A 20,465-nucleotide genomic window follows, 5' to 3' on the forward strand; every position below is an offset into this window, starting at 1 on the left:
ATAACGCAGAGCGCGGAGCCCGTAGCACGTGTAGGGAGAGATCAGAGACTGGGTCATCTCCAAAGAGTCCAGAAAAGAAAGGATGTTGCTCTCCGATCATGAAAAATGTTTGGCGATTTGGAGAAATCCTATTCGGCGATAACGTTTGGAGAAATCGTGTTCGGTGATTTTGGAGAAAACATGTTCGGTGATTTGGAGATAGCATGTTCGGCGATAACGTTTGGAGAAATCATGTTCGGCGATTTGGAGAAATCCTGTTCGGCGATAACGTTTGGAGAAATCGTGTTCGGCGATTTGGAGAAATCGTGTTCGGCGATTTGGGGAAACGTGGGCGGCGTAGTTACGGCGATTACGTATTGGAGTTCGTCTTGAAGTAGCATAGAGCTCGGTGACCACAAGTGGGTGTTAAACCACAATAAAGACAAAACAGAGATAAGTTATGGAGACCAAAACTTTACTGAATATAAAATTGGAGAGTACATATCTGGAGTGTTTCAAGGATAGAAACATATAAGGTGTTCGATGTGCCATGAGTTGAGAACATCGACTCCTTCTAAGTCACTTAGGTGATAAGAACCTGGTCGAGTAACCTCTTTGACGACATAAGGCCCTTCCCAAGGGGAAGAGAGCTTGTGCAACCCTTCAGTTTTTTATTTTCTGTAGAGAACGAGATCGCCGACAGCAAATGAACGACCTTTGACGTTTTGGTTGTAGTACCTCTGCAAGCCTTCTAGATATTTAGCTGTATGGACATAGGTGATTAGTCGTTCTTCCTCGGCCCTATCGACGTCCTCAGACCGAATAGCCTCGGCCTGCTCTTCATCATAGTTTTCCACTCTAGGTGCTCGGTCCGTTGGTAGTATGGCTTCTAAGCCATAGACCCAAAAGTATGGAGTCACGCCGGTGCTCCGACTAGCTTGAGTACGCAGTCCCCAGACTATAGCTAGAAGCTCCTTGAGCCATCTGCCCGGGTGCTTTTCTTCTTTCTGATACAATCACTTTTTGAGGGCATCAAGGATCATACCGTTCGCCCGTTCGACCTGCCGTTGGCCCTTGGATGGGCAACGAAGACATATTTGACGGAGATGCAACTATCTTCATAGAAGTCCTAGAAGTGATGGCCAGTAAACGTAGTTCTGAGATCGGTGATGATGCTGTTTGGTAGACCAAATCTGTGGATGATATCTTCGAAGAGCTCAACTGCCTTCTTTGCAGTAGCCGAGATGAGCGGTTTATATTCAATCCACTTGGAAAACTTGTCAATGGCGACATATACGTACTAGAAACCACCTAGTGCTGGCTTGAAAGGCCTGATCATGTCCAGTCCCCAGCATGCGAAGGGCCAAGAAACTAGGATGGTTTGCAGCTCTTTGCGTCGGCATGTGTATTTGCTTAGCGAAGAATTGGTATCCTTCACAACGTCAGACGAGGTCTTCTGCATTAGTGATGGCTATGGGCCAATAAAAACCAGCTCGGAAAGCCTTGCCGACCAGTGTTCTCGAGGCCGCATGGTTGCCGCAGGAACCAGAGTGAATTTTGAGAAGTAGCTTTACTCCCTCCTCTTGGGTGATGCATTTCTGCAGTATCCCTTCCTTAGCACTTTTCCTCATCAAGCTGCCATCCACCAGCACGTAAAGCTTGCTTCGATGAACTAGGCATTCAGTTTTAGTCTTGTCTGCAGGTACCTCGGTGCTAGTGAGGTACTTGATGAATTGCTCCCTCCAATCGGCGACCGGTGAAGGTACCACGAGTACCAACTGCTCGATAGGGGGAACCTCTTCGACTTCCTTATCTTCTTTGTTGGATGGCGCCGAGAGATCTTGAACGAAGACCCCCGGTAGGATCGTGGCGCGAGAAGAACCCAGCTTGGATAAGTGGTCGGCGAGTTGATTTTGGTCACGTACCACGTGGTGATACTCAATGCCGTAGAATTTTCCTTCAAGCTTCCTAATTTCAGCGCAGTAAGCATCCATCTTCTGACTAGAACAAGACCAGTCCTTATTGAGCTGGTTGATAACCAACGCGGAGTCCCCGTACACCATGAGGCGTTTGACGCTGAGCTCGATGGCTATACGAAGACCATGGAGACACACTTCGTATTCCGCAGCGTTGTTGGAGGCCAGAAAGTGTATCTGGAGAACATAACGTAGCTTATCCTTGGTCGGCATAATAAACAGAATGCCCGCACCAGCACCATTGATGTTAAGGGCACCGTCGAAGTACATCACCCAGTGTTTGGGGTAAGCAGCGGTGATGGGCTCTTGGATCTTGGTCCATTCAGCGACAAAGTCAGCAAGCACCTGTGACTTAATGGTAGGTCTGCTTTTGAATTCGATGGAATAGGTGTCGAGCTCAATAGCCCATTTAATGATGCGTCCATTGGCCTATTTGTTGCGGAGAATATCCCCTAGAGGGAACTTAGTGACCACGGCGATCTTGTAGTATTCGAAGTAGTGTCAGAGTTTGCGCGACGTAATAAGAATGGTGTATAACAACTTTTGTACCTGAGGATAATGAGTTTTGGGCTCATTAAGTACCTCGCTAATGAAGTAAACTAGACGTTGTACTTTATAAGCGTGCCCGGCCTCTTCACGTTCGACGACAATAGCTGTGCTCACGATGCGAGAAGTGGCGGCGATGTATATTAATAGAGTCTCATCTGGTCTTGGCGCTGTCATGATCGGCAGCTTTGTTAAGAAAACCTTGAGCTGCTCGAAAGCTGAGTCTGCCTCCTCCGACTAGGAAAAGCGCTCGGAGGCCTTGATGAGCTTGAAGAAAGGTAGCCCTTTTTTGCCGAGGCATGATATGAAGTGGCTTAAAGCAGTCATGCAACATGTAAGCTTCTGTATATCCTTGACGCATGTTGGCTGTTTCATATTGGTGATGGCGGAGACCTTGTTAGGATTAGGCTTGATGCCTCAAGCACTGACGATGTAGCCCAGTAGTATACCGGATGGAACTCCAAAGACGCACTTTGAAGGGTTCAGCTTCCATCGGTACTTGTTCAGGTTAGCAAAGGTTTCTTCGAGGTCGTCGATAAGGTTGTCGGCTGTCTTGGTCTTGACGACCACATCATCGATGTAGGCTTCGACATTGCGACTGATCGGTTGGTTGAGGCACATCTGGATAGCCCTTTGATAAGTAGCCCCGGTGTTCTTGAGTCCGAAGGACATAGTTTTGTAGCAGTATGCATCAAAAGGCATAATGAATGATGTCTTGATATGGTCTTCTTCCTTGAGGGAGATCTAATGATAGCCAGAGTAACAGTCAAGGAAGGAGAGTAGTTCGCAGCCGGCGGTAGAGTCGATGACCTCGTCTATCCGAGGCAAGCCGAAGGGGTCTTTAGGGCAGTGTTTGTTAAGATCAATATAATCAACGCACATTCTCCATTCTTTATTCTTTTTTCAAATGAGAATAGGGTTTGCTAACCAATCTGGATGATACACTTCTTTTATAAACAAGGCAGCTAAGAGCCGTTTTATTTCTACCCTAATAGCCTCCTTCTTGTCTGGCACGAATCGGTGGAGTTTCTGCTTGATTGGTTTGGTGGTCGGTGAGACATTCAAGGAGTGCTTGATCTTCTCCTATGGTACCCCCGACATGTCTATAGGTTTCTAAGCAAACACATCGGCGTTGGCACGTAGGAAGGAGATGAGCGTGCTTTCCTATTTGGGGTCAAGGTGAGCCCTAATCTTCACGGTCTTGGAGTCGTTGTCGAGGTCGAGGCCGACCTCCTTGATTTCCTTAGACTTTGCGGAGGCATGGGGAAGCTCTAGCTCTGGAATCTCCATGTCATCGACGGGTGCTGTCTTGGCTTCGGTGACCATGCTAGCCATCTGGATGGAGAGGTTGGTGGCTTCGGTGGGAGCGAGACTCTCTGTCTCGTAGGCGTAGGCAACGGAGAGGTTGGCCCGCAGAGCTAGGACTCCTACAGGTGAAGGCATCTTCAACACCAGATACACGTAGTGCGGTACAACCATGAACTTGGCCAGAGCTGGTCGGCCAAGTATGGCGTGGTAGGCGGTGTCGAAGTTAGCGACGTAGAAGTTGATATGCTCGACGTGGTAGTTGCTTGTCGTGCTGAACTGTACTGGTAGGGTGATCTCTCCAAGTGGTCTGGATGCCCTTCCAGGTACCACACCCTAGAAGGAGGAGTCCGAGGGTGTGAGATCTAATATCGCGAGGCCCAACTCCCTTAGGGCCCCGGCGAAGAGTAGGTTCAAAGCATTGCCACCGTCAACAAGGACTTTTCTGAAGAGCACCTTCTAGATGGTTGCACCAAGGACGAGGGAGAAACACCCTGTGTAGGATATGTCTGCCCACTGGTTGGCCCTGCTGAAGGTGATGGGGACCTCGGACCATGGGCGATAGCTAGGGTCGGCGGTGGTTTCCTCTGAAGTGACGGCGAGCACTCGTCGAGCGGCGAGCTTCCATTCCCTTCTACTCTCAGTGGAGGCAAGGCCCCCGAAGATGGTGGCGACCACCTTATCGTGGTCCTGAAAGGCATTGTTGTTGCCCCCAGGTGGTCGGCGACCTCCGGCTCCATCGTTGGCATCGTCATCGAGCCTCTTGTCCTAGAACTCCCTAGCTAGACCAATGCAGTCCTTCATCTTATGTTTGGCGTTCTTGTGAAGAGGGCATGTGCCGTTGAGGATCTTTTGGTACTGTTCATCGTAGTTGCGCTTGGCACGAGGTTGACTGACGGCGGCGATGATGTGTTCTAGTAGGCGACGACGATTTTGGCCAGGCCTGTGTCCTCCTGTGCGATCATGGCCGCTGTCGCGATGGTAGCTGCGGTCATCGGGGGCGGTGGTCGCTGTGATGTCGGTCGTCAGGGCGATCATCGTAACAGTGAGACGGGTGCTGAGTGCCTGCATCCTCATTGAAGCACACCTTGGCTTCCTTGGTGTCGGCGTACTTGTTTGCGGTAGTTAACATTTCACCGATACCGGTGGACGACTTCTGGTTGAATTTGGAGCGAAGCTCGCGATGGTGGAGTCCTCGGATAAAGGCGGTGATGACTTCAGCTTCCGTGATGTTGGGAATAGAGTTCCTCATCTCAGAGAAACACCGGATGTAGCTGTCGAGGAGCTCGGATGGCTTCTAGCTGATGCGGCTGAGATCGTGCTTCGTGCCGGGTCGAGTACATGTGGCCATATAGTTGTCGGTGAAAACTTTCTTCAGCTCTTCCCATGACCCGATGGAGTCCGACGCAAGGCTGGTAAACTAGCCCATGGCGGGTGGCGTGAGCATGACGGGGAGATAATTCGCTATGACGTTGGTGTCTCCTCCGGCGGCGTGGACGACAGTGGCATAAGGCTGTAGCCTCTGAGTCGGGTTCATTCTTCCTTCATAGGGCTCGACCCCGGTGATCTTAAAACCACGGGGCCACCGAAGCGTTCGAAGTGCCCTTGTGAAAGCTATAGGCCCCTTAGGGTTGTCGACACCATCGTCTATGGCGTTGCGGTCAGGGATAGGCTTGAGGGCTGAGTCTGGGTTGCCGTATTCCTTTTTGTAATCCTGGCGGCGACGCACTTTGTCTTCATGGCGACCGAAGTGACGTTGCTCGATATGCCGCTTTGTAGATCTCTGATCCTCGTGAATTTCATTAACCTGGTAGTGAGCCGCTTTAAGCATGGCGACGATCTTGGTGAGCTCGAGCGTTTGCGGGAAACGAGCGAGCTCGATGGTGGCTACTACCAAATTGGCACTTGGAGTCTTGAAGACGTCGTGGCCGTCGACACGGAGAAATTCTTCGTCGAGGCCGCGGTGGAGCGGGAGCGGTCTTCCTTGAGAATCGAGCCGATTATTCCAAACAGCCTCAGCCCTCGCGATGGCTGCCTCATTTTCTCACCGCTGCGCGCGGTTGACGTTCCGATTCTTTCAAGTAACATGCTCCTCCTCGGTTTCGCCATTCCAAGGAGGGCTGTCGATGCTGACGTTGAAGATCACACCACCCCAGAAGGGTGGAAGGAGAAATTGATCGGAGAAGGTTTCAACGAGGGTCTCCGTAGAGCCCTGAAACTCGGAGCCTGGAGTTTCTTCCAGGATTGTCTGGAGGGGCACCCCGAGGCTTTGGCCTAAGTGTAGCGTGTTGACGGCTGACAGAAGCTGGATGGCGACCTGGTCGGCGAGTAGACAGGCGCAGTCCACCTGGTCAGCGAGTTTGCCCCTCAGGGCTTGTTGGTAAGCGGCGGCGACGTTGGTGAATTCAAAGGGTAGGGCCGTAACCCCTACAGTTTCCCGAGCAGCCTCCAATAGATCTGGATCGGAGGGTGGTCGGCGCTAAACCAGAGAGTCCAGTGCCGATTCAGCGATGAAGAGACAATCGGTGAGCTTCAGTCTGACCCGATCGATGGATTCGATCAAATCATCGTTGTTGATTTGCCTCCTCTGGTAGCGAGGAAGTGGACGGCGAGTCGTCGCCGAAAGAGACCTCAGAATCGGTTCCGAGATCGGATCTACAGTTGCAGGTGTGGGGGTGGTCGGCGCAGAACCGATCTGCCCCAGCTCGAGGAGCTCTTCGACTCCGTCAGCGTTGATGACCCACGAGATGGATCCGACCGTGAAGATCTGGCCGGGCTACGAAAGGGACAAAGAGCCTGCGGAAAAAAAGCTATCTTGTTCGATAAGGAAACAGCATGCACACCCCTACCTGGCGCGCCAACTGTCAATAGAATATCGTCGACAGTCCTCCGAGGGGTATCCCACGAAGGTAGATTGATTGGCAGAGGAGCGTGAGATCAAGAATAAGAAGACAACAGAGACACACGAGTTAGACAGGTTCAGGCCGTTAGTATAACGTAATACCCTACTCCTGTGGTCTGTTGGTTTGTATTAGCTATCGTATGATATGCCGTGATTTTAGAGGGGGTCCCTGCCCGCCTTATATAGTCCGGGAGGCAGGGATACAAGTCGGTTAGATCTGAGAGATAACCGGAAAGTAATAACTTATTACAGGAATCTTGGGATCATACATGTCCTAACAGATCTCGTAGTATCTTCGGGATATCTTCCTAATGCCTTGCGGGAGGCGCCGAGCAGAGTTGTGCCCCGCAAGGCTTCTTCTTGTGGGCTGGGCCACCCCTAGGGGCGTAGCCCATGTGGTCTACCGTGGTTATCCGAGGTCGTACACCCCACAGATGGGTTTGAGACCCACTTAAAATTTACTATAGTGGTAACCTATTCTATGTGATCGGAGATCCCGTGAAGGCTGACTTTTGCCTTAATGTGTTCCAAGTGGCTTGTCAAAGCAAAGATGTTGTCCTACAGAACATCTTTTGAGGAACACAACTATATGAGTCAGACTGCTGGTCATAGTCTATGAGATTTGGATGATCTCTAAATACTCATAAAAGGCACTGAAGTATGACTTATATGCTTCAAATAGAGGGGATGCCTTTTGCTGCCCAGTATCAGCTAAGGACTTTAGTGACATTTACCTCATACAAAACTATCAATTCAAGGCTTAGTCCATTGTTCAGTTGTGACTAAGTGAAACTATTGTTCTAGATGGATGTTCAACTTAACAGTCTCTATCGAAACACTGATATATAAAAGAAATGTGATTCTGAGACTACTTTGTTACAAACCCTAGAGTTTGGTGGGGATTGTTGGATATAATATCGGCTTGGCCCATATAATATTTAATGAATCAAATAAAACTCTATGGTATGTAACATTAAGTGTTGCATGGTTTAATACCATATGGGATTTTGATTGAATGCTGACTCAGCTTATATGGTTGGAAATTCGTGGGCGTGGGCGCGGGCCGGGCTGGGGCCGAGGCCGAGGCCGTGGGCGTGGGCGTGGCAGGTAGGCAGGCGGGCGGCGAGCGAGCGGGTGGGCATGGCCAGTCTTTTGCCACTTAATCCACATAACAACGGGAGTTACTCCCCTTGATGGTGGAGGCGACCTGATTGCGGCCGTTACTGTCTCTTCCGCTTTCGTCTCTCCGTCTCCGTCTCCTAGGATTCTCCGCTGCCTCTCTTCTCCCCGTCCATATATCCGAGTCCTTCGTCAGTCCAGATCAAGTCCTTCCGCAACCACTTCCGAGAGAACCACACTTTGGTAGCCTTCTGGTTTCCGCGTCCCGTACTTCTGCATGCACGGAGTAGCGGGAGAGCAGGTGCCTCCAGAACCCTCGTCCGCCAGAGAATCTTGCACGGGGTGCGCGGCGATTAGGTTTTTAGGGAGTGATCCGTGACTGCTCGTTCGTACATCTTCTTCTTGGTGATTGCCTGCGGAACGTTAATGCGTCTTCTTCCTGGTGGTCCGTTCGTAGGACTGCACTGCGAACATCTTCCTGCATCGACTATGGTCCGCGACTTCGAGCAACGCACTATGTCAACTAGTGCGAATGGAGCCTCCGATGCCCTCGGCATGGAACCCTCCACTGGGTACAGTCTAATCTCTGTGATTTCTGTACTTTACGTTTTTACTGTATTCACGAGTATGTCATCTCTGCATGCTATAGTGTTTATAAGAAATATACACATGCACATATATATCGTCACAAACCTACTGATATTATTTTTCTAGATTAAACTGATAATAAAATTGTCTAAATTCCTAACATGTTTATCGCCTCCAATCGAGCTGGTATAGAGCCGAGAGGGCTTTTCCCTCCATGATTGCTACTAGTTTGCTACCGAGCAAAATCTAGTGAGGTGCAACCTCTGATCATCAATGCTAGTAGAAGCCTAGAAGGTTGCCATTTGGACAAGAAAGAGAAGAGATCCGTTCCAAAAATACAAGTTGCTGGATTGAAACTTAGCTTTCTCCTCTCTGAAAAGGAAAAAGTCTACTTAACCCCCCACCTATCATACTTGGTCTACTTCACCCCCTCAACTATGAAACCGTCTGTTTTATCCCCTGAACTATCTAAAACCGTCTGTTTTACCCCTGGGGCGGTTTTCAGCGGCGGTTTTGCTATAGTAACAGCGGCGGTTTTTCTATGATTTTTCAAAAATTCACCGAAAATAAATAAAAAAAAGAAAATTCAAAACCACAGGGGCAGCGGGTTGCTACAGTAACAACGGGTTTTGCTACCCCTGTGATTTTGAATTTTCTTTTTTTTATTTATTTTCGGTGAATTTTTGAAAAAATCGTAGAAAAACCGCCGCTGTTACTGTAGCAAAACCGCCGCTGAAAACCGCCCCAGGGGTTAAAACAGACGGTTTTAGATAGTTTAGGGGGTAAAACAGACGGTTTCATAGTTGAGGGGGTGAAGTAGACCAAGTATGATAGGTGGGGGGTTAAGTAGACTTTTTCCTTTCTGAAAAGGTTTTAGCTAGCTTTCGCCCTACTAATTCCAGCCATGTGCTATGTCTTCAGGTCTTGTATACAAGTAGTAGCAAACTAAAGTTGAGGAAAAAAATCTGTTGCATTTCTTTTATGATGCGACTAAAATTAGCGAGGTAGCGAGGCCGTCCATCTGTTTCTTCTCCCTCAAAACGAGGGCCACCATCCACAAATTGGCAAGAGCAACGTTCGTGGTGCCTCCTCAACGTTAGCTGTTGAGCCTTGCAGACCAACCTCTCCTTAAAATCGACTGTTAATGACCCCGCATTAATACCCAACGCCGCTCCTGCCATCATCACTCCCATCAATCGATCGATCGCCTTCGTTGTTCGTTCCCACATTCTTGATTATTCTTGTTATTTCTCCGGGTCGGTCGATCATGAGCAACCAACCAACCATGGCGGCGGCGGCGGCGCCCGTGCGCGCGTGGGTGGTGGTGCTGGTGCTGGTGCTGGCGTGCGCGCTGCTCCAGCTGCGGCCGTCCGACGCCGCGGCGCCCGCTCCGCAGGCGGCGGCGGCGGTGTCGTCGGGCGCCGCGAAGGACAAGTGCGTGGCCGGCGCCAAGAACGACAAGGCGTGCCGCGTCGGCGCCGTGCACGACCCGGAGAACCAGGAGGAGGAAGGGTCCAGCGTGACGCTCAAGGCGCCCGCCGCCGCCCCCGACAGCGAAGACGACGGCAGCGACTACAACGACCCCGACATGCCCAACGACGGCCAGCTCATCGTCGTCGGCCACTGAAGCTGCCGCGCGCCGGCCGACCATATGGATTATATCATGCATGAGGATTGAAGGGGATGGATCGGACCGGCTGGTTAACGGATCGATCTCTCGGTGTCAATTCGTGATCTTGACCTGTCGAAGCAGATGGGACTTGCATGTTTGTTTCATTGTTGCATTGATTGTTCCTTGTTAACTAGTAGTGTGTATGGTAAAATTGGTTAACGCTTATTAATCACAAAGTGTGCTGTGAACTTGTGATCCTGTTTCCTCTGTTGAAACATTATACCCTCTCATGTCACAAAATAAGATTTGATCAGATTAAAAACTAAGAACATCAACCATATATTATATTACATTTTAGTTTGGAAACATGCAAGTTTCAAATTCTTGTAAAATCTCTTAAACTTGAAACATTGGCTCCCGTAGAAGAAGGGACGGTGGAGGAGAACAAGGGAAAGAGACGCGTCTTTCGTTTAGTTTGATGCTAGTATAAACTAGTTCACACAACAAGTGACTTTCTGGTTTGAAAAGCTAATTATTATTTTTTGAACACTTCTAAATTTTCATTTAAAAGTTAAACACGTCCTTCGTCGATAGATCTCAAGAACACCTCCCAGAAAGGACCCATCGGGGGAGATGCACGCCAAGGTTGTCCTAGGGTCAGCAAGGTCTCCTGGAACATCATCAAATCTCACGAAAAGAGAGGCGCCGAATGGCGAGAGACTAAAAAAGTAGGGTAAAAGAGGTAATCGATATAAAAATCAATTAGATATTGACTAAATCGGCCATAATCCTCCAATATATATAAAGGGGTGGTCTTATCCTAGTAGAAAATCTTTCTAAGATGTAATCTTCAAGCCTCCCACGAGTCCGGAACAGTCCGGATCGAAATACAAAAGGCTAGATCTAATAGGGCTTTTTTAGTTCATCGGAAGTTCTGAACCTCAAAACTTCCGAGATATGTCGGAACTTCCGACGTAGGATGAAATCGGGAATGTAATAGGTGTTTTAGTTTGTTTGAACAAGTTTTCAGAAAAAAATTAAATCAGTAATTATCTGGAAAAAAAAACTTCACAGAAAACAGGGAACCAGAAAAAAGAAGCAAAAAAAAGCTAGAAGAAAACAATACAAGGTAATCTAGTTCAGTATATGTCCATTCCGTTATAGATATAAGTGGTGTGAATCGAATTCCTAGTCCTAAATGAAAGTCACACCACGGTTCGTATCCAACTATAACATTTGTTTTAGAAAAGGGTGCAACGTTAACACAGCAATGAAATTCGTTAGCTATCATTCTTTTATAAGTTGTTCTCTGAGACTGACGGTTTTTTTTTTTTTGGAGGAATGTAGGAATTTATCGATTGTTATGATTGGCAAACGTTTAAATTCTCTGTTTCTTCATTGGGCCTCTCTCACCAGCCCAAGTGTCAGTGCACTTATCCCGGCCCATACGTGCCCTCAGGTGCGTGAAGACTGGGCTGTATGGCCAGATCAATCATATCACGACGGACACGCTCTGTTCAATGAAATATGCAGCTATTGCATGCCTATGGCATGTTTGAGCCCATCAGGTTGTTTAGCAACGTTTCTGCTTTAGGGGTTGTTCCCCAAACTCCTAAATTTGGCACTATGCAAAAAGAAGATTTCCCGTCACATCAAACTTACGGTACATGCATGAAGTACTAAATGTAGATGAAATCAAAAACTAATTGCACAGTTTGATTGTACTTTGCGAGACGAACGTTTTGAGCCTAATTAGTCAATGGTTGGACAATTATTACCAAATACAAACGAAATACGCCAGTATGCTACAGTAAACTGCGCGGCGCCGATTCCGGCCAACTAAACTAGGCCTTAAACAGAGTTTATCCACATAGAACCATCCATCCCCAGTCGACCACTAATTTTTTTCTTCCGTCTATCACTTTCTTTCGCATTAGTCCATTACTCACTTCTCTTCCATCTCTTTCATCCATCAGTCTGTCGTCCCTGTGCTCCATTCGTCTCTATCGTCTCGTCCTCACTCTTACCATTCTTATTTTGAGTTTAAACATGTAAAATACGGAGTATTTGTTAACGACACACTATTCATGACATGGCTGGATCACCCGAGCATATGTGCGTCACAGCACTGTAGACGTGTGTCTCGTCTTTCACCTTTTTTTTGAACTCACAATATTTCCACACAACACTAGTATAGCAACGATTTATCTGGGTGATGGTCATTTTCTTCAGTGACGGTTCGTAATGTATAGACGCCACTAGAAACAAAGCAGTGGGTCCACGCTGTGAAACGTCAGTGTAAATTCATTTTTACTGGCTGTTTTCTTAAGTTTATTGTCAGTAAAAATACATGATTTCTAGCGGCGGTAGCCTTAAGAAAACAGTCAATAAAAATGTATCTATAGTGGCGGTTTTCATAACCAAGCGCCACTGCAAATAATTAGAATTTTTTTTTGAGTTTTTCAAATGATCTTGGATGGAGAAATAGTCTGAACAAAAGTTGTAGGATTCAAAACGATCTACAACTTTGTAGTTGACAACTTTTTCATTTAAAATCATTTAAGGTGCATAAATTATGTTTTAAGATTAATGAATTTAAAATTTATATTTTTTTGAATTTCTCAAATGGCCTCTGATGGAAAAAAGATCAAAAGCAAAGTTGTAGATCTCGACGAGTTTTAAAAGTTTGTAGTTGAAACTTTTTTCATTTGAATCTGTTTAGGACTTCAAATCTCAATTTTAAAATCTATCGTAGTGAATACTAAGAGAATATTTCTGCTCTCCAGTCACAAGTATCTTTGGGGTGCAGTATTAAGGGGCGTGAGGCATGAGGCTTTTGCAGAGTTTGATTCCTGCATGTCGCACATGCATGGATTTCTTGCGAAATGAATGAAAACAATAAGAACCGTGTGTGGCTGCCTTGTGCGCGAGCGCTCCTCAAATAATTTTTTTTTTGCTATTTTTTTAGCACGATTTACAATTTTTGAAAATCATTTGTAGTGGTGGTTTTCTTAAGAAAATAGCCAGTGTAAATCATTTGTAGTGGCGATTTTCTTAAGAAAACAGCCAGTGTAAATTATTTGTAGTGGCGGTTCTCTAGAAGACATCTGTGAAGTTCGCGATTTTCACTGGCTTTTAGCACTAGTGGTTGATACAAACGCAAGTAAAAATAGGTTTAGAACCACCAGTACTTACGTTCTGTGTACTAGTACAATAATCATATATTTAATTTGAGTTAATCTCCTATAAAGTTTTCATGTCAGATTAATTTTTTTTTGTTACACTGGATAAATGCTCATGCGTTGCACGGAAACATAACAATGATACAGTAATTTAAGTATGAGCGTGTGTTGTATTCATTTTTAAAAAAATAGTATGAACGTGTTTCAAAAAGCAATTTTTTTTTAGCAATTAGGAGATTGGGAGGAGGGGCGCCGGATGTTGTGAGGCTGCCGACCGTCCTCACGAGGCTGCTGAGTGCTAACCGTTTCCTATGTGAAGTCGCGAACTATGTAGAATTGGCTCCGACGTGGACTCCGTAGAACTGGGCGTGATTTTGGATTTTAGACTTCGCGCGGCCGGATAGTGTACCTATTTGACCAGATAGTATACGTATTAGGTACGACTTTGGATTTGTGGCGCAGAGGAACGGTGGCCGGATATTGTACGTATTTGGTCGGATAGTATATGTATTTGGTATAGTTTTTCTTGGTAGTCTTTGTGACCGGATAGTATATGTTTTTGATACCACCAGGTAGATGATTACTTTATAACTTTTTTAGTTAGGTCCTAGAATTTATTTATTTGTTAGGTTAAGTCTAATTAAATCATCACATTTTTGCTTTTCCCTAATGTAATCCCTGCCACCACCCCCCCCCCCCCCCCCCCCCCCCCCCCCCCCCCGGTCCGACCCGTTCTGGTCCGCGGCCGCAAGCCACCCCTTCCCAGTCTGTTTTTTTTTTACTATTTTTTCCGTTCCTTCACCTTTTTTGCTTTTTCCCAACCGAAGCACGTCCCAATTTCTTAAGGTTTATCATTTTTTTCATAAATGTCAAAAACACTGGTTTATCTTTTTTCTTCCGTAAATGTCAAACTTCTTTTCATACATATAGAAAACAAAGAATAAAGACAACATCATGATCTTTAAACCTCCGAATCCTTACCTAAGAAATAAAGGTTTTCACTATCAATTTGTTGATGTAATTTTAATTAAAAATAAAATTTATTATTATAACTTAGTACAACCGATTGTTCAAATATTCAAATCATAAACTAAAATCTTAAACAATTTGTTGCCTAGTCCATTCTAAATAAATATGCCTGTTGTATGCATGCATTAGCGGAAAACCAAGAGAGATCTCGCTTCATAATTAGCAGCAAACAAACCAGTCTGACACATTGGCAAATAACTTCTTGCCGACGCAAATTAGAGATTAGAACTACATATTTGTATGGGTCCTCAAAAGAAGTCATGGAACTTGATATTTAATCGTAGTAACACCAAGAGTAATAAGAAAACCGCAGTAATCGATGATCTAGTGCCACTAGATGCGAATCAACTAAGCAAATGCTCTAGATCTCTCTCAATCTCACTTTGGATTAAGCAACAAGCAAGAAGATGAGTGGGAGATCTTCTCAAGAGCTTAAGGGAGTGTGTGTTCCGTTGGGACGCCAAGAGAGTGTCTAGGGGCCGACCACACCCCCTATTTATAAGTCCAATAAGAAACTAGCCGTTATGTGCTAGTTGCAGCTTGTTTTTGGGGTCATCGAAAATCTCTGGTGATCACCGGAAACCCTGTGCCGGAACTGCAAAGTTAACATCTCACGTTGCATCTCTTTATCCGGTGATCCTCAGCCAGGGACAACCGAATTTCCAGTGGCGCTTAAAAATCAGCACTAAGTCAAAGACTCACAAACGACTCATCAAATTTGCTAACTCAGATATGTTTAAACATGAGCATCTTGACCTTAGGCACTAAGTTAGCTTTTTAAAAATATTTTTCACTTGTATCTCACTGCGTCACTAGGTCCAATGCATGCAGTTAGTTCACACCTAGTGTCACTTAGATAAATATTTTGCGTTAGAGTTTTCCACTTAATATTACGGCTATCTATTCTAAGCTTGACTAACACACTCTATTGCGTCCTGGCCAGTGAAATGAAAATCTCTGCACAACCTCGACTCAGCGAGAGCGAACCCCACATCGTTGCTTGTGCGGCCGAACAGCCGAACCCATCGGCCACGCCGCAGCCGCAGGTCCTCCTCTTCCGTTGCTGCCTCCACGGCCACTGCGGCCCTGTTCGGCTGATACATAATCCGACTGATATATGTTTATTGTGAGAGAAAAATACTATAGATTCTAGCTAATAAACCAGCTGATAAATTCAAACGAACATGGTCTGCCACAGCTAGTGCTGGCCTCGCCCCGGAGACGGAGCCGTGGGAGGCCACCCGATCGGGCCATCCAATCGGGGGCGCCACCAAGGCTGTCGATGATTTCAAATGCGCAGCTAGCAAGGATTAATTCTAGTCCCTTTCCTCTATGAATTATAGCTTTTAAGTCTTATAGAAAGTGCAAAACATGATCGACGTGTACCATTTCTATCTTTGTTTGTCACCACTGTTTCATAGTTTTTTTTTGTTCCATTGTAACGCACGGACATATTCGCTACTAAAAAACAGCCGGGCTGTAACCTTTCCGTGGTCGTCAGTGCACAGGCGGGCATGCGCAATTTGGCTCATCAGGAGGCTGCGGCGCGACCCTGGGCTCTAGCGTTGCTGTGCGTTGTTGGCGCCGCCGGCCGGCTGGGGACATTTTTTTTATATTTTTAACATATTTTTAAACTAATTTTAAAACTAACACTGTTTTTTTTTTCAAATCTAACACTTTTGTCCGCGCCTATTCGCATGGCATGGCGATTTAATGCTACCGCGCCATACATGGGGCGCGGCGGCCCCTGACCGGTGACATGGCCGGCACTGCCGCGCAACCGATCAGGGCGTAGTGGTGACGCGTCAAGCATCATGGCGCGGCAGAGGCGCGCCACCGTCTAAGGCGTGACAGAGCCTAATATAGGCCCACGGCCCATCCCCGCCGCGCCACGCCATCGCCTAGCCCGCCGCGCCCGCCGCCTTGCCCGCCAGAGACGTGCCGCCAGACGTCTGCACGCCGCCCCCGCTCCATGCCGCCGGCGCACCAAGCCTGCCTCTTCTCTCGCCACCACAAGCCCGACCGCCTGACGAGGCGAACGCACCGCTTCCTCGCGCCGACGCCCTCCGACCCCCACACAGGCCGCGCCACGCCCGCCGGCCTCCCGCCGCGCCCTCCGGCCACGCACGGTGGCTGCCCGCCGCGCCCTCCACCGCCCTCACTGCCACGCCCGCGACTGCCGCCGCCGCCCTCACTGCCACGCTGTAAACCGCTCCCAACTGCCGCACGCCTCTCTCTCTATCCTGTGTCCACCCACCACCGCCGCCGAGGCTAGCGCCTGCGCCTTCCGGCCCGGTCTAGCGCGCCGCCGCCGCGAGGTCGAGCACACGCCGCTGCCGCGAGGATGAGCGCCGCTGCCGTGAGGTACTCCCCAAGTGTATTTGTTGATTGAATCGACATTGTTAGTATAGTAAGTTAGTACAATAAGTAAAGTTAGTATAGTTAGTAAAGCATAGTTAGTATAGTTAGTAAAGTTAGTTAGTTTAGTTAGTATAGGCAATATAGTAAGTTAGTATAGTTAGTAAAGTTAGTTAGTTTAGTTAGTACAGTTAGTGAGTCTAGTTATACATTGTATTTAGTATAATTAGTTGTTGTAGTTAGTCTTGTATAGATTTTAATATTAGATTAGTTAGTATAGTTATAGTTAGAATAGATATTAATATTACTATGGACAGTACGTACGACGATTTCGACGACTTGATGAAGTTTCTTGAAATGCTTTTGTAGATGGATTGTTGTGTTAGAGTTTTTTACGGAGGAAGTGTTAGGAGAAAAGATGGTATGTTTGAGAATATGGAAGTCTTGTATAGATTTTAATATTAGATTAGTTAGTATAGTTATAGTTAGAATAGATATTAATATTACTATGGACAGTACGTACGACGATTTCGACGACTTGATGAAGTTTCTTGAAATGCTTTTGTAGATGGATTGTTGTGTTAGAGTTTTTTACGGAGGAAGTGTTAGGAGAAAAGATGGTATGTTTGAGAATATGGAAGAAGAATTGGAATGGTTTGATGAACCTCCTAATTTCAACGACCTTTGTGTCTGTTTGAATGCAAAGTTTGGCGGTGATTTCACACTGAAGGGGAGGTTTGATACTGGGAAGACTAGGGCACACTATATCCTGATGCCCTTGCGCGACCCTGCTCATTGGTCCCGTTACACTAGGGTGCTCCAAGGTTCCAATGTGCACATGGCTGAGGTGGTGGTGGAGAATGGGTACAGGATACAAGGTGTCCTGGACGGTTCGTCCATTGACGATGTTGGAGGCAATGAGCAAGATTTGGGGGTCGAAGGGGAAGCAACTCAGGGTAACATGGATTTGGACGGTCAGTTGACGCAGGAGCAGTTTCATTTAAGTCAAGTAGGCTGCATAAGAAATAACTTCGATGTGAACGAGTTCGAACTGGAAGAGGAGGAGCAGGAGGAGGACAGGATTGGTGATGTAGTTAGCAGTAATTCGAACGATTCAGATGATGACCAGGGAGATAGACATGCTATACCCACACCGGTTGATGTCATGCCAGTATCTGTTCATGGTATGCCATTACCAGTACCAAGTGAGGTTTTGCATGCTATCTAGGCTCAGGATAGACTAGTCATAGATTTGCTAGCAGATGATACCCCATATGATTCATGGGACAGAATTAGCGAAGCACAACAGTATGTTCCACCACCACCTTACATAGCGACTGAGCTTGAGCAACTAAGGTCGATGAACGTACCTTTTAGGGGCGTTTCGAACTATAGGGATGTCAACATGACAGATATGACAGTTTGTGACACCGGTTTCCAGATATGTAGGAAATCATTGTATGACCATGAGAAAGAAATCCTTAGGAAGGGGATGATATTCAATACAATGTCAGAGATAAAGCTCTTCCTTCAGGACTATGCTGTGTATCACCATAGGTCGTACAACGTCACTCATTCAGACCAGGAGTTGAGGTACCACATGATATGCAAAAATGGTTGTACACGGAGGTTAAATGCATGAAAGAGACATAGTGATTGCAAGTGGAGGATAAGTAAAGTTGTCGAACCCCACACTTGCCTAACAAATAGGGGGAAAAAATCATTAGCAGCTCACTACACGTTACCTTGTCCGTCGTATATTAGGGCTCGTTGATGACAATAACGACATTTCGGTGTCTTCTTTACAACAGTCCATATCTGGATTCGTTAAGTATGATGTGAAGTACGAAAAGGCTTGGCGTGCTAAGCAAATTGCCCTGGCGATTCGTTGGGGTAGTTGGGAGGAAGCGTACAACAGGGTGCCCTGCATCTTATGTGCAATGCATTACTACAACCTGTGCTTGAAATGGTTTGTGGACACCGGAGGGATGTATTTTCTAGACCCGTTGAGGCATGTCCTCTATCGTGTGTTCTGGTCGTTCGCGCAAACGGAACATGCATACCAGTTTTTTGGCCAGTCGTACTTGTTGATGGCACTTTCCTAACAGGAAAGTACATGGGCACCTTGATGATGGCGGCTGCTGTTGATCCTGAGGACCAGATAGTACCCATGGCTTTTGCTTTGGTAGAGGGAGAGAACAATGAATCATGGTCATGGTTCATGCGGCTTCTACGTGTACAAGTGCTTGGCCCATCTCGCACTATATGTTTGATCTCGGACTGTCACCCAAGGCTTCTTAATGCTGCAGCTAAGCATATAGATGGGTTCCCGCCTCTAGTGCATAGATGGTGCATGAGACACTTTGCCGCTAATTTCTAGCGGTGTCAGAGGAAGAAGGAGGTATGTGACAAGGTAAAGGCTCTATGTTGTGTACGAACAGAGCACCAGTTCAAAGAGACAAAGAGAGAACTAGACAAGATGCTAAATGAAGCGGGAAAGGCCTGGCTAGAGGCGTAGATGGAATAGAAGGCTCAGTGGGCATTAACATTTGACGAGGGGGGTTTCAGGTATGGCATCATGACCACTAACTCCTCTGAGTCTTTCAACCATGTATTCACCGGAGTTCGATCATTGCCTGTATCTAGAATTGTTGAGTTCTCCTTTCATAAGTGCAACAAATATTTTGTCAAGAGGTGGGAACTTGCGCAGAGGAATATAGTTAAGCAAGGGCGTTTTGGAAAGGCCGGAGCAGAACATTTGAAGGAGGCTGAGGAATTGGCCAAGCAGCACACCGCTGAGCCATATGGACCCCGCCGCCATATCTTTAGTGTACGGGGCAAGGGTGGCATAAGCTTGGGCAACGAACATTATGGTGGACAAAACTACTGAGTTGATCTTGAAAAAGTAGAGTGCAGTTGCAACATCCCTCAGATTATGCATGCCCCTTGCTCTCATATAATCATGGCCTGCAGGGTTCACGGGTATAACTATGAGGATCTACCATATATGTCACCCTTGTATCTCCGCTCAAACACCGTTAGTATTTGGGAGAGGAGCTTCAAGCCATACCTTGACCCGACACGATGGCCACCTTATCATGGTTATGACTACATGCCGCATCTAGATCTAATGAAGGTAGGCAAGGGTAGGAGGAAGAAGAAACAACTCAAGGAGGACATGGACGCTATGAGAGGGTACAACGAAGACATGTAGGGAGGGGGAGACATCAACGAGATCCGTGGCAGGAATCTTTGCTCCGTTTGCAAAGAACCTGGTCACAAGACTAGCAGGCATAGAAGGCAAGGACAACAGATGCATATAGCATACATTTTATTATATTAATGTTAATTGTTTGCTATGTTATTTAAAACTACTATGTTAGTACATTGGAACTTTGGAGCTATGTTTATTATGATATATGTTTATTCTGTAATTTTGTATAATATTTTATTCCTTTTACATTTACTTTGTTTTTATGCACTAATATTCCATAAAATTATAGTACTCTTAATGTTTGTTCTAACATATACATTTGAAATTTGAACCAGGATGGGGGATTATCATCCGTAGTACCCCATTCTTGAGGTGCACTTCGACAAGGACCACAGAGCCCAGCGCATGTCAGAGCTTTAGGAGGACTTGGTACCTCTTAGACTACTTACGCACCAGCCGCACCGCTGGGACAAGCGATACCGGCCGTACATTCAGCATGCCGGCTTCCTTGAGATCGTCCGCATCTTCAACACTGGGCTACCGATCCTCGACCTTGCACTTCTCACTGCTGTTGTCAATAGGTATGATTTGATACACGTTTGCGATAGTACAAAGCATTGATTTGTGTTATTGTTTAAATTTAAAAACTTCTTGT

General features: G+C 46.6%; 1 protein-coding gene across 1 annotated transcript; it reads left to right on the top strand.

Moving 5' to 3' along the window:
* The first annotated feature begins 9,488 nt into the window (after positions 1 to 9,488).
* On the top strand, positions 9,489 to 10,285 carry LOC136524551 (uncharacterized). Its single transcript, XM_066517877.1, has one exon. The coding sequence runs from the start codon at positions 9,683 to 9,685 to the stop codon at positions 10,040 to 10,042; it is 360 nt and encodes a 119-aa protein (XP_066373974.1). The 5' UTR covers positions 9,489 to 9,682; the 3' UTR covers positions 10,043 to 10,285.
* The last annotated feature ends 10,180 nt before the right edge of the window (positions 10,286 to 20,465 follow it).

This window comes from Miscanthus floridulus, chromosome 18, assembly GCF_019320115.1.
Source record: "Miscanthus floridulus cultivar M001 chromosome 18, ASM1932011v1, whole genome shotgun sequence".
Classification (NCBI taxonomy): domain Eukaryota; kingdom Viridiplantae; phylum Streptophyta; class Magnoliopsida; order Poales; family Poaceae; genus Miscanthus; species Miscanthus floridulus.

Coding starts and splice junctions, on each gene's coding strand:
- LOC136524551 (XM_066517877.1), top strand. CDS start 9,683: ATGAGCAACCAACCAACCATGGCGGCGGCGGCGGCGCCCGTGCGCGCG.